Source organism: Lichenostomus cassidix, chromosome Z (assembly GCF_008360975.1).
Source record: "Lichenostomus cassidix isolate B80296 chromosome Z, HeHo_3.0, whole genome shotgun sequence".
Lineage (NCBI taxonomy): Eukaryota > Metazoa > Chordata > Aves > Passeriformes > Meliphagidae > Lichenostomus > Lichenostomus cassidix.
In genome coordinates this window covers 58,671,374-58,686,092 of record NC_139511.1, presented here as the reverse complement: position 1 = coordinate 58,686,092, position 14,719 = coordinate 58,671,374, and the positions used below count along the sequence as shown (strand labels likewise).

Sequence of the window (14,719 nt, the reverse complement as noted above, 5' to 3'; positions counted from 1 at the left end):
GGTGAGTGAGGCACTAGAAACAGATTGAGTTTAATCTTGGAAACAGGGACTTTTAAGATTGTGCAATTAGGGTGGAACTAAGATGCTAGGAACATGGAATACTTGCACTCTGTGCCAAACTACTGTCACCTTCTACTGCCTGTTATGAAAGAAAGTAGGGCAAACTTCATGAGCAAACATTGTAATTATTTTATTTAAAAAAAAAAAAGTGAATCAATGGTAAATATAATAGATATAAATAAAAAGCAACCATCTATTATAGACCAAATAATCAATGTCTGCATTTTATGAGGCATTAATGAAACAACTTTTTTTGTAATAATCAGCTTTTCTTTATAATTTCACATTTTAAAACATGCAGAAAATCCAAGTATTTTTACATGCATATTGAGATAACACAGCACTGGCAAGAAAGAACGGCCAGTGGAGACAGCTTTAGCTTTAGATTTGGGGCTTATCTCTGCTGCTCCACAGGCTATCCAAATTTAATGTCCTTTGTGAAGTCCAAGTGTACCCAGATTATTTGTACAAGGCTACTAGGTGTGTTACCACACACTTCTGGAGCAGCAGCTGGAGTTACATAGGACAGGTCTATCATCCAGAAAAATGGCTAAAGCCTTTTTTCTGCCTATACCTCTCAAACCTTCTCATCTGAGATGCAGATGATCTCCATGCTTACTCCTCCTAATCCCACAATAGTTTTGTACAAAGACAAGACTTGTTAAGGACAAGCAAGTTCTCAGAGTCTGAGGCCATGCAGACATCCTTCCCACTCTGGTGGCTGGAGGGAAACCAGAGCTGATTAGATTGATCAGGAAAAGAGGCAAGGGTCAGGGGAGACATAAGAAAGCAGAAGCTCAAACCCACGCATTCTGAACTGCCCTGCAAACCTGTGACTAAACTTGCAACCTGGGGTACAGAAGATGCACCTCTTTTCCCAGACATCCAGGGAGAAAGGGTACCACACTCTAAGGACTGGCAGTCTGGATATGTATCTTTCTATCAATGACTTGTGACTCCTCAAGTCACCTCGTGATCAAGTGTAGAAGAAAGGGTATGCAAACTAACCACATTACTGGACAGAACATGATCTACAGGGATCAGTAGACTCGCTTCTTTGGGGCGTTTTAGGAAGATGCCAATTTTAGCCCTGCTGAAGGGAGACAACTCCCATGTACATACTGTGAAGCCAACAAACTCCAAGTGATACATGAGGGGCCTCAACTGCAAAGAAATTTATCCAATAGGTGCCAAAAGAAAGCATAAATTACCCTGGGCTCCTTATCCTTCCCATACTGCTAGCTAATATTTGTATTTATTCTGTAAAAGTCTGACTTCAAAAGAAGACATTAGATGGCCTACAGATGCCACTATCTAGCACTGCAGCAGGACAAGTCTACAGAGGTACATGCAGTGCCATGTACTTAACACAGAACAATAGTTTCAATTAGTACCAAAATATAATTTTGGAACTTCACTGTTGATTTTGTGATAGCAAAAATGTGCTATTTAATGGACCGAAAATTTTGATTGAGATGTGACACATGTGTGATGATGCTCCAGATCCTGAAATATGCTCCTTGTTTGCTCATAAAATAAAGCAGCTCACCACAACTGGGAAAAAAGCTTTTCTTTGCTTCCATGATAGCCATGGCCTTAACTTGTCCAAAATCCTTTTCCACAGTTAGGCGCATTTAGATAATGATTTTTGCTGATATCTAGTTCATTTCTCTTCTCACCAGCATGTCTAAGGCAGTACTGGAAGATGACATTTGGAGCACTTCAGTTTACCAACATGTAGCTTGTAGGACAATTTTCATAATGTCCCAGTAAGCTGGGACTGACTAAACAGCAGTCTAAAATCCATTTGGTTCCATTAATATCTGAAAGTAAACCATTTAAACTGATCCTTTTCCTTGATGGGCAATAATGTAAATATGAACTTCACAACAGGAAGTTAGTGATCTGTCCCTAACAAGGCTGTAACTTTGACATACTCAAGCACCTACTCTCTTAGTCTAGAAACAAGACCCTGTACATCACCAGATACATGCATTGAGCTGGAAATTGTCCATTTGTTGCCCTTTCTGCCTTCTATATTCAGCTTGTCACAGTTGGCTCTCACACTTAACAATGGTTTTTTTTTTTCCATTAAGCTCCAATCCAGTCAAACACAGCCTTTTTTTGGATTAGAGAGTTATGTGACTCCACACTTCCAAATAATCAGATATGCCCTTCACATTAACTAATAGAATCAAACTAACAAGAAGAGACACAAAGTAATGGCAGAAATTTACTTAATTTTCGCTGTAGTTATTTACAAACTATGTCTGTCCTCACTTTATCTTTGGTTTAAGGCTCCACTCCTGGTTCAGCTGCAACTAATTGCCAACTGACATGTCTCTTGAAGTCTGCCATACAAAATGTTCCAGACCTTAAAAGCACAATACCCACACATAACCCTGCCATTCCTACAGCACTATGCTCCTCATCTATAATTACAACTTAAAAATTTGAAGTTTTCTCATCAAGAATGACATAGCTTCACTTGGCAGAGTAGTGGAAGGAGAAAAGGCAATTTGCCTGTCAGGAAGCTGGGCAAGAGCCATTCTGCACTTAACACACAACTTAAAACAGCCAAAGGTTGAAATGGCCTTCCAGGGACTATTCTGCCTGACAGCTTTGCTCTCTCCCTCCCACTATGCCACTTCTTGAGCATTTATGTGGAAATGGGTTTTCTGGAGCTGCTGTCCTTCTGGCATTTCTTTACAATAGTAGCATCCTAAGAACAGTTTAGAGCAGGTTTCCCACAATAAATACATTCTCTTTCCTTTTTAAAATATTTTTTTAAGTTTTCAAAAATTCATTTAGAATCTATGTCAGAATTCCTGTTGCTGTTGAAAACACTGCAGTCCCTGCAAGGTGAAGGATGTTTTCTGCCCTAGAAATTCCATGGTCTGTTGCACATTTCTAGTTGTTTTATATTGTCTGGAATTATACAGAGGAGCATCTCATCAACAAACCAGTAAAGCAATAGATCAGTGGGCTCCTTTATAATTTTTTATTTCACTTCCTCAGAAAGTTAATGTTTTTGAGAGTTTCCTTACAGTTTTTTCCAAAACCACTTTCTACCAGAATTTTGCACTTTTGTCCAAGTTTTCAATACCCTGGAAAGTTTTGCAACTTGTTTAACAACCTGTTTTCATTCCACTCACACATTAAACCTCATCTTGCCACACCACATCCCGTTTGCAATGGGTACTGAATAATCAGACTTGCTGCACTTTGTCAGTGCTGGTCCATGGTACTGCCAGCACAAGACAAGAAAATGTATTTGAGGTGTCTAAGACAGCTCGTCCTGTTTGGACTTCCAATAAAATGTAAATAACCATCAAACTGTAGAGGGATACACAATTCTGTTATCACTTCTTCAGTCACCAAAAAAAGGTAAGGAAGGGGTCAGTTTGGGTCAATTGTATCCAACCTAAAACATGAATGACACCTGTCTACATGACCTTTCTGCAGTTTCATTCAACCAGAATGAACAGTTTTACCAGTGTTGCTTATTAGGTAGATCCCTACTACCTCTTGATCCAATCCATTGCCCACCACCTGGAAACACACATAACCTCTTAGGTCAACTTAACAACAAAGATAAAAACAACTGTTCAACAAACCTGTACTTATCTGACAACCACAACACACCCCAATAGCATGCAAAGCAAGTTCTATGTTTGATAGTCTCACTGATTGTAGGAATAATTTCAGTGTAATAGCACACATATCCAACACCCAGTATAAGAATTAATTTCACATATTTTAAAGCTTAGCTTTATCAGCAACTAGTTTGCTTGTTTTTCACCATAAGTGTTGGTTATATCAAGAAATGAACTTTTGCAATACAATTTTTATGCTACTTTTTGCTGAGAAATTTCTACAGAAAAGGTTGCTGAAGGACTGCATTGTCCTATACTTAAAAAGACATGGAGTGAAAGTTTTGCAAAAAAAGAAAGAAAATGGAGGGGAAGTTTTGCAAATGGAGCAATGCAATGGTACTCAGAAGTGTCCTTAAATCTAATATCTGAGATGCAAATGAGGGGACCCTACGTAAAATTGCAGTTTTCCAGAAACAGGCCCTCCTTTTTGTGATAATCAGTGCAATTAGATGGAAACAAAGCAAGGTAACAAGTCTTCTCTCCTACCAGAAGAGGACGTTCTACCTTTATTTGAGTACTTCTCTGTGGGAGAGGCCAGTTGTGTGAGAAACTGCATGGGATGATGCATACATACATCCAGGACCACAGGAGGGTGTCCGAGTCTTTTTCTGCTCCCTTGAATGTTAGATTGGTGATTGCCAGGATAGGCCTTCCCATTTTCACTCCATCAAAATCCAGATCCCTTCCAAAAAATCAGTTTTGGCCTGAAGTCCCATCCACAACCTTGAAAAATTTTATTGCAGACATGTTCCTCATCAAAGAGGGGCTTCCAAGCTGGTCCATTCCTCATACAAGCAACCACTCTTCTGTTAAGAGGCAACACATTGAGGGGAAAGGCATAAAATGTAATAAATTATGCTAGTACAGTGAATACTGACTTATCACAAAGAAAAGATTCCACACATGCATAGGTATGTATGTGTCTATATATTTGTGTATGTGTATATATTCATATGTGTATGTTAATGGCACATTTTAGACAAAGTAACTTGCAGATTATTTTTCCTCCTTCTTAGTGTTTTGCTGCTATTTTCCTCAGAGGCCAGCCACATAATCTTTTGGATTATGGAGTTTGCTGTAGCTATAGCTATATTAGAAGTAGGATACAGAGAAATGTAAATTGAGAGCCAAATCTGAACTTTCTGAAAGTCTGAGATGTTAGTATATAAGGGTTTTTTTAAAGGCTCTATTATTCCAAGATCAGGGCCAGCTGCAAACATTGGATTCACATCCAAAAGCCTATATTAAAATGCATACAGTTCTTGGTAGAAAGAAGTTTTGAAACCTGTCAGACTGAAAACAACACTCTTTTCTTGTGCTGCCTGACAATTCAGTTACAGATTAACCCTATTGTTTTTTCTGGTAATTTAAATATGATTGTTGGCAAAGCAGAAAGAGGTGGGGGATTCATAAAGAGTGGCACACACAGTGAGAAAGAAGAAAGCACTTCTGATTACATAATATATCCCTGGCATGTTCTAACTTACAACCCAATATCTGGCATTTGAAAAAAGAGAAATTAAAAAAAAATAAAAAAGGAAAACAGTGAAAGAAACAGCAGCTGTTTCTATGTGATGTCAGAGAACAGGTGTGATACAAATCTCCATACCAGCGCAATCGTATTGATCTCCTGATGATGCACGCATGAAGCACATGTGCAAACCTTATCGACCCATTCAGCATTTCATTTCCAGGAACACGGCCTGAAAACGCCTCTCTACAACTGAAAACATTATCAGGATAAACAGCGTATTGGCCAATTACTAAAAAACATACACAAACGGAACACGGGAAGGTGAGCCTGACCCCGCAGCACGCCTGGCAGCCCTGCAGTGCTGGGCCGGACCGGACTGTGCCGTGCTGGACCGGGCCGGGCTGGGCTATGAAGTGCCGGGCCGACCAGAGCCAAACCGAGCCGAGCCGAGCCGGGCCGGGCCGAGCCGAGCCGAGCCGGGCCGAGCCGAGCCGAGCCGAGCCGAGCCGAGCCGAGCCGAGCCGAGCCGAGCCGGGCCGAGCCGGGCCGAGCCGAGCCGAGGCGGGCCGAGCCGAGCCGAGCCGAGCCGAGCCGAGCCGAGCCCGGCCGCCTCACTCGGGAGCAGCCGCCTGCGCGCTGCTGCCGGGATCCCCCCGAGCCCCTCCGGGACGCCCTCCGGATCCTCCCCGGCGGGCCGTGCTGCCTCCGGAGCTGTGCAGCGGCTGTGGGGCACCGCGAAAAGAGCACCCGGGGGCGCGGGCGGTGAAGGCAGCCAGGCCGCCGGACTCTCTCCTGGGCGAGCTACTCGCCCCGAGCCCCGTCCGCAGCCTGCCGCCTCTGGGCTGGGCAGTGGCCGGGCGGGGGCAGCGGGCCCGGAGCACCTTGCGGCCCGGCTCCGGCGCTGGCCGGGCTCCGTCCCCGGCGCGGGCTGGGGCGGCTCGGGGGCCAGGGCCGGGCGGGCGCTGCCGCTGCGCGCCGCCGCCGTTAGAGGGCAGTACGCAACCCCGCATGAGCGCGGCTCCGGCAGCCGGCGGGAGGGGCGGGGGGCAGGGGAGAGTGGCACCAATTTGGGAAAAGATTAAAAAGGATGTGGAGTCCTGGAGCTTCTGAAGTGCTCAGAATGCCCGGGCGATGCTCAGGACGAGGATCATAACAATAATAACAAAAAAAAAAAAAATAAATGCAGCGAGGTCAATCATTTACCAGTCTGCTCCTTAATGCGTGTGACCGCAGGTGGTACCGAGGGACATTGTGATTCATGCCCACTTTCAAAGCGGGACCAGGGCCCGGCCTGAGGCACCCAAACAACTGTCTTCTAATATTAGCACGGCTGTATTTCTGGATCTATTATAGTCTGTCCAGACAGATCCCATTGTAATGGGATCTTTTATTAAAAGATTAGCACTATCTCCTGCAGTTGGTGGAAAAAAATCTGTTATCACTGAGTTATTTGCAGTTGTGGGGAGGGGGCGGTCGGGAGGGGGTGGCGGGGGGCGGGAGCGGGGAGGAGGGGTGTGGGGAGGGCCGGGCGGAGGGCGCGGGCGGCCGCGGCGCACCGGCCCCTGACCCGGCACTGTCCGGGCATTCCTGTCTGCATACTTCGCAGTCTGTTGTGCTTTGGTGGCTCAGAAAAGCGAAAGAATCGAAATTTAAAAGGCAGCTTTTGAATAAACAATACCATTTTCCGTTAAGTAATCGTTTTGTATAAAAGGAAATATCGCCTACTCAGTTTCATTCAGCGGTGCCAAAAAATGTTATAAATGAGAGACCGCCAACTTTTCTAAGGGGAGAATAATGCCAGACTGTGCTTAATAAACTAGTGCCCTAGAAGTTCATTATCGATGTTGCAATCTTTTCTGATTCTGAAAGGAGACCGCCTACGTCGCCCCCGTCCCCGTCTCGTCCTCCCGGGCTCTCCCAGTGAAAAGCCTATCACTCGGGAACGGCCCTAGGTATTAAACTTTTAGTCAGTTCTGTCTTTGGGGCTTTTTGTTTCATCAGGTTCGGGGCCGGTCGATCGGGTTCGGGGCCGAGCTGTCTGTCCGCCCTCCCGCCCGCCGGAGGTGCGGGACTGGGATGTCTCCGCCGCAGCCACCTCGCGCGGTACCGCGCCCGCGGAGCCGACGGGCGGGCTGGCTCCGCTCCGCGCCCCGGCAGCACCCCCATCCCGCCGCCGGGGACAGGGCGCCCCTGGGGCGGCCGCGACCCCCCGCGGGTCTGCAGCCCCCCGGCGCTTGCGCGGCCGCGCGGCTCCGCGGCGAAGGCCGGGGCCGGGGCCGGGGCTGCTCCCGCCGCTGCCCCCGCCGGAGGCTCCGCCGCTCGGGGCTGGCGTGGGGCTGCGCGGGTGCGCGCCTGTGTGTGCGTGCACCTAGAGCGGATAATTGGAGAGGGTTTCCAGAAGGTGGAAAATGTCACCTGATTCACACTGAACTTTTTAAATCTCCCCACCCCCGAGCAGACACACACACACATTAGGAGACCGCCCACCGCAGACAGCTAGGACCCCCGTATAGATTTAAAGAGAGACTGCATTCAGAGGCTGACGTTCATTCAATAGAGCGATCATAAGCAGGCTGGCTAGTGCTCGCTCCCTCTCCCTACTCCCCCTCACGCTGTCTCTGCGTCTCTCTCACTCCCTGCTATACTGAGGATGTTAAATCAGAGAATCCACCCGGGCATGCTCTTAATCCTGATGTTTCTGTGCCACTTCATGGAAGATCACACAGTGCAGGGTAAGACCAGACTGTTTATTCGCAGATATATTTATTATTACTATTGTATTCTGTCTTTCGGGCACGGTTTAGTTTGCTTGCGGTGTTAAACGCCTCTCTCCAAGGTCCAACAGCACAGAAGTTAACTGTGGGCATGGGATTGCTTTGTACCGAGGTGCAGAGGTGTCACTTAGATCCTTTTTTTGATCAGATCTTCGCACCGCTCTGCAAAGGCACAGAGGATAGCTAGGATATTTCTTGGGTTTTATTGTTATTATGCAGCATGAATGAAGAGCAGCATCGAGAAGGAACTTTCCCAGTCTCAGCTCCCGAATGAGTGCTCAAAGTTTGTTGGTAATTTAGCTCAGATTTTTATCTCGCCTGACTGACTGAAGGGGAGGTGGTGATGGAGAACCCCACGATTATAGCTGACATTTTTAGAAACCAATAAGTGGTCATTTTACTGACTTTAATACTGGGATTTCCTCCTCCTCCCCCCCCCCCTTTTCTTTTTTTGGGGTGGGGAGTGTGTGTGTCTGGATAAATATTAGCGTTGTAAATTCTCCTTCACTGAAGAGTATGCTTAAATAAGTTGGTGGTTTGTTTTTCTCTTCCCCGTGCGAACAAAACAAACCCGAACCTGATATTGACAACTCTTAAGAGCCCTCTTTCGACACAAGGGAATATTGATTTTTAGTTTGGGGGCTTTTTCCCTTTTCTTGGCCATGTTCCAGTCACAACCTGGACGTCTTACCATTGCTTCTTTTGTAATTCTTGCCGGATTTTTTTCCTTCCCCAGTACTGAGCATAAGTTAATCTAACGTAGGCAATTCGAAGACGCAAAACTTTCCTTTTTTCCTTTTTTTTTTTTTTTAAGGGCATTGTTTGTTCAATTATTTTTAGCGGGGGGGGGAGCAGGGGGAGTCTTCCCCCGCGCCCAGCGACATCTCGGCTGGCCGATCCTGACCCCTCGCTGCGGTACATTCCCATCGGAGTAAGGAGGCAGGATCAAGCCCTGGCTGGATTAGCAGCAGAATCAATTGGTATTGAGTTGCTGGAGAAGTCACATTGGTTATTCACGAGAGACTCATCCCAACCAAAACGCTTCAGCCGAAAAAGGGGGAGTTGCTTAGACTAATGTTCTTGGCTTGACTCCACAAATAACAGGGATACTGGGGGGGGGGTGGGGGGAAAGGCAAAAAATAACCCCAACAAAACCCACTCTCTCCGGTGTAAGGACAGTGTACTTTCAGCTGAAATGCTTGCAGGAGAGATGGCATCTATAACTTTTCCAGCTGGATCGATTTTTAAAACTCTGTAGGGACCTCCTACTCAAAGTGTCCTTGTATTTTATGTACTTTGCTCACTTTTTTTTTTTAACTCTGCTGAATTATTTTAGTGAAGGAAAGACATTTGTTAATAGAAACAGCAAAATGTGGGGATTTCGAAAGACTTCGCTAACAGCAAATGTTCCCAATTCGTGCAGATTGCAAAATGGGCTGGGAGTGAAACTGTGCGGCACTAAAACAATGCTGCTGTGCAGCCGCGGTGAGGAGGAGAGGGCAGGGGGAGGAGGAAGGAATTTGCAAGCGCGATTTTCTTTTTATTCCCTTTTAAATGCACATCCTTTTCAAGCCTCTGTCACGTGTCGGCAGTGCTCCTTCTGCTCTACATATGGAATAAATACCTCCAAAAACTCTCCTTCTGTTTTGGTCGGGTTTTCTCTTTCTTTCATTTTGTTTTGTTTTGTATTTTGTTTTGTTGTTTTCATGGTTTGGGCTTTTTTGTAGTTTTGTGGTTTTGGAGGGGTTTCTTTTGTTTGGTTGGGGTTTTTTTTGGGGGGGAGGGTTTGTTTGTTTTTTAAACTGCGCTTCCAAATGGGCCGTAGTAGCTGGGGGTTATGAAACGGGACAAATAAAAGGAAACAGTCTAGTAAAAGTCACGGCAAGGCGCACGTGCTGTGTCTGGGTCACTGGTGGCCGCCACTGATCCGTCTGGGTGTCCCCCCCGCCCCCCGCCCCGCAGCTGGGAACTGCTGGCTCCGGCAGGCGCGGAACGGGCGCTGCCAGGTCCTCTACAAAACCGACCTCAGCAAGGAGGAGTGCTGCAAGAGCGGCCGCCTGACCACCTCGTGGACGGCGGAGGACGTCAACGACAACACGCTTTTTAAGTGGATGATTTTTAATGGGGGAGCCCCAAACTGCATCCCGTGCAAAGGTGAGGGGGTGCTGGCGAGCTGCTCCGTGCTGAGGAGCGGCTCCGGCAGGGGCTGCTCTGGGGGAGGAGGAGTGGGGAGGGAGCTGGAGGGGAGCAGCGCGGTCCTCTCTCTTCCTTCCTCGTCGGGGCTTTGAGGGGCGTCTCGTAGCAGCCTCGGGATCGCGGGGGGGACCCCCATTTCTGCCAGCCGCCTTGTACATGGCGAGGAGGAGGGGAGAGACTCTCCCCACTGCCCTCACTGGCAGAGGGAATTTACCTCGAGTGGTGTGTCCTGGAACGGGAGGGAAGGTGGTTTTGCTCTGTGCTCTGGGTTCACGGTGTCTTTTTTTCTTTAAGCAGTTTTGACACCAGGTCTGTTCTGCACGCTTGGTACTAAAGTGGTGCCTCTTTCCTTCCATCAGAAACATGCGAGAATGTGGACTGTGGACCCGGGAAGAAATGTAAAATGAACAAGAAGAACAAACCTCGGTGTGTTTGTGCTCCGGATTGCTCTAATATCACTTGGAAGGGCCCCGTGTGTGGCTTAGATGGGAAAACCTACAGGAACGAGTGCGCCCTTCTCAAAGCCAGATGTAAAGAACAGCCCGAACTTGAAGTCCAGTATCAGGGCAAATGCAAAAGTAGGTTTGCAAATCTAATCCAATCTCCCTCAAATGCCAAAGGGTGTGTGTCTGAGCATAGGGAGGAGGAGACATTAGATTGCTTTCTCACAGGAACCAGGTTGGGAGACAGTAACTAGACCATGCTCAACAGACAAGGACATAGCTGAACTGAGAGTTTCCCATAGTCTAGCAGCAATTGTGTTCCACCAGCTACCCTGAGATGGGAAAGCATTCTCCAGCAGCCCTTAAATGATGAGAACTGCTGAAGGCTTTTATCTGATCTTTTGTTCTCGTCACCTATTCAGTCCTCACTGGGACTCTGGTATCTTCTACTAATCACTGTGTTTCTGTCTGTATTTCAGAGACCTGCAGGGATGTGTTATGCCCAGGCAGCTCCACGTGTGTGGTTGACCAAACCAACAATGCCTACTGTGTGACATGCAATCGAATTTGTCCAGAGCCTACCTCCCCTGAACAGTATCTCTGCGGGAATGACGGGATAACCTACGCCAGTGCCTGCCACCTGAGGAAAGCTACCTGCCTCCTGGGAAGATCCATTGGATTAGCCTACGAAGGAAAATGCGTCAGTAAGTATCTCTGGAGGAGATTGCAGGGGGGGAAGCTTCCTCAGTCACCTGTTTCAGAGGTGTGTGTGTAACTGGATGGATGTAGTTAGTGCTGGGGAGGAAGAGAGACTTCAGCAGCCTGGGTTAGTGCTCCCCTCCCAGAAGAGGAGAGCCAGGGTGAACTTAGTCCTGGAAAAGACTGCAACAGGGATGAGGGAGAAGAGGGCCTGATCCTGCTATGCTATGGGTGCTGACGTTAGTATCCACGGGAGAAGTAGCCTCCCTGAAATAGATGATGAGATGGTTACAATGTAATAACATATCCTTATTTAGTGGGTCTGGATTCCTGGAAACAATTGTCTTCAAGTGGTCTTGGCAAAGATTATGTTAACTTAATTGAAAACATCTGATCACTTTTTCCTTTTTAGAAATAATTGTGAGGTTTGGACACAGTGGGTGGGTGAAAATAGGCAAATAATTTCTGTGCAACCTGACATTCTTTGTTGTGAGTGATTCCAGAAAGGACAGATAGTGCAGTGTATTACGATGAAGCACCTGCAGGGCAGCCTCTGCTCCCCAAAACTGCTGGGGGAATTTGGGGGAGTCTCAAGTTGCTTATAGTTGGCATAGCTTGAGGTGAATTCCCTTTCAAATCTTGCAGACAACTGCTCTCTGTGGATTAGTTTAAAAATAATAGATTTAGAAATGCTGGACCTGTTGACAAATTCTGCATTTACCACTAATTTGGGGAGCCGAATTTCCATTGACATGAAATGGAGCAGGAAAGTCATGTACAATAGGCAAATGTAATTCTGTATTCCCAGGGCTAAGCTTTGCTGGCACAGCTGTCTTTCCTCCCCCACATATAGACAGGCAATGTTGTCCAAGGGAATACTTGCTTGAGCAAAATCAGCAAGTATCATCACATCTACTACATCTGAGCTTTGTTTCTTCACAGTTCTCTGGGGAAAGGGGGGTTTTGGGGGTTGCTTGTCTTTGCTTTGCTTTTTGCTTTGTCTTTTCACTTACCTCTAGTATTCTGTGTGTATTTTTAGAAGCCAAATCCTGTGAAGACATCCAATGCAGTGCTGGGAAGAAGTGCTTGTGGGATTTTAAGGTTGGCAGAGGTCGGTGTGCCCTCTGTGATGAGCTATGCCCTGAAAGCAAGTCAGAAGAAGCTGTGTGTGCCAGTGATAACACTACTTACCCGAGCGAGTGTGCCATGAAAGAGGCAGCTTGCTCCATGGGTGTGCTTCTAGAAGTTAAGCACTCTGGATCTTGCAACTGTAAGTGAGATTTTTAACTCTGCAGACACTTAAGGCTTCTGAAGGCGATACCTAGGTAATGAAGACTTACACCTTTAAACATAAGAAAGCTTGATTTATTGATTCAAGGTACAGTAGAATATAAGTATCTATCTTTCACGCACATACTTTGTTTGCTGATAAAATGCAATAGATCTCCAACAACGAGCTGGCCTTCAAGTTGGAGGAGTTTTGGGGATGATCCAAGGACAAGCCATTCTATCAGAAAGGGGTTGCCCGAGGAGTGTAATTCTAGTGACTTTTTTGTAATTCTAGTGACTTTGTCTGCTCTCGTGTGCTTTGCTGATTGCTTTATTAACACCTGGATAAACTCTTAACTTGGTCCAAAAGAACAAGCTTAAAGGTAGCACATGGCACCTGGTTTAGCACAGTTGCCTCTACTAACTCTGAATGAAGGACACAAAGCAATTAAACTAAAACACCAGAGCGCTTTTTATTTGATTTCAGGAATCTGCCAATAAAACCTGAGCCATTGATTCTTCAGAACTTTCTGCAGTTATGACTTCATAGATTATAAAAAAAACCTTATTGCATAACAGCAGATGCCAAAGAGCATCTCACTACAAGTCGCATAAAATGCAACGCTGTATTATGGCTGTTCAGAGGGCTTTGAAAACATGCACTGAGCTGCTTCTGCGCTGTTGTTGTCCTTATTTAAACAACAGCTCCCCTGTATTCCCCCATCTAGCAATTAATGAAGACCCAGAAGATGAAGAGGAAGATGAAGACCAGGACTACAGCTTTCCTATATCTTCCATTCTAGAGTGGTAAAACCTCCATCACTATTGGAACAGCCATTGGGCACAAAATCAATGTCCGTACTGTAAATAAGTGTACGCTTATTTATTTTGGGGAGAAAAAAAAAAAGTATACATATAGTTGAGTCTCGTAGACATTTATTTATACTGTGTCATGTTTTATAATTTATACATAAAATGTCTGGTTGACCGTACACCTTGTTTTTTGAAGAAATTTATTCGTTACGGGAAGAGCAGTGTTATTTATTGTGAGGTCTCTTGCTTGTAAAGTAAAGCTTTCCTTTTTTCTTGTGAACTATAAAAGTCCATTCCTTAGAGCCTACCCACATGATCTCATCTCTTCGTTTCACTGGTGTTAACTCTTTTCCACTTTAACAAACTTGCATGTCAGTTTCTGTTATGTTTATTTATTGGATTTTCTTTTTGCCGGTTCTGTACATTAAAGATCCCTCGTGTTTTTGTTTACAAGGAATCTTGACTGACCAAAAGGCATTGTAACTGACTTAAGTATACTTTCAAGGTGAAGTGAGGCAATCTTTAAGGAAACTTCTTACACTTCTTTTTATCTACTTCTGGTCACATTGTGTACTTCTGATCACAAATGATCTCAGTGTCTTGAGAGTTTATACTGTACTATACAAATTTTGAACCCAAAGAAATTGGATTATGAAGTTTGATAACAGCTACAGGCCTAACTGTAATGAGAATAAGGTTTTATTTTCTTCTTATTGTTTTATTCTTTTGTAACATGCATAAGTGTTTTTTCAGGTGTTTCCTTTAAGATGGTCTTGCAGTACCGCTTTCAAAGTTTTTCTTTTCCCAGTCGGTGTGTTGCTAAAAGATATATCAAAGCTTTATCAGTTCAAGTTTCTTGCTTTTCATAATACTTTTTTTCTGATGCAATTTTATATTTTCAAACATGGCGAGTTAAATATAAATTCATTTAAATATATAGTTTTGTACTTTTCTACCATGTAAATGTGCAATGTATATAAAAGTTATAATGTGTATTTGTAAATAAATGATGAGTGAAAAAAAAATAAAAAGTGGAATTTTCCCTAGAGGCAGTCCTCAGTCTTTCGTTCTGAATGGTTCTGGTTCTCTGGATTCTTTTGCACCATGCAACACTGTTTAAGGCCAAAGCTCTCAACTCATATTGATATAGAAAACCCTATCTTATGATATGTCTCCAGTTCATTACTGTTTAAGTGTAGGTCTAAACACAGTGATAGAGGAGATTTGTCATTTTTGTTCCCCTCTCAATCCTCTTAATAAAAAGTCTGTCATTTCATAGAATCACAAAATGGTTTGGGTTGGAACAGACCTTAAGGTAGTCTAGTTTCAATTCCC

The 14,719-nt window shown here is 45.1% G+C and overlaps 1 protein-coding gene across 1 annotated transcript; it reads left to right on the top strand.

Annotated features, from left to right (window-relative positions):
- The first annotated feature begins 7,663 nt into the window (after positions 1-7,663).
- Positions 7,664-14,430, top strand: FST (follistatin). The gene is made up of 6 exons (XM_085042324.1): positions 7,664-7,922; positions 9,927-10,118; positions 10,520-10,738; positions 11,083-11,307; positions 12,342-12,572; positions 13,300-14,430. The coding sequence occupies exons 1-6, from the start codon at positions 7,841-7,843 to the stop codon at positions 13,380-13,382; spliced, it is 1,032 nt and encodes a 343-aa protein (XP_084898450.1). The 5' UTR covers positions 7,664-7,840; the 3' UTR covers positions 13,383-14,430.
- The last annotated feature ends 289 nt before the right edge of the window (positions 14,431-14,719 follow it).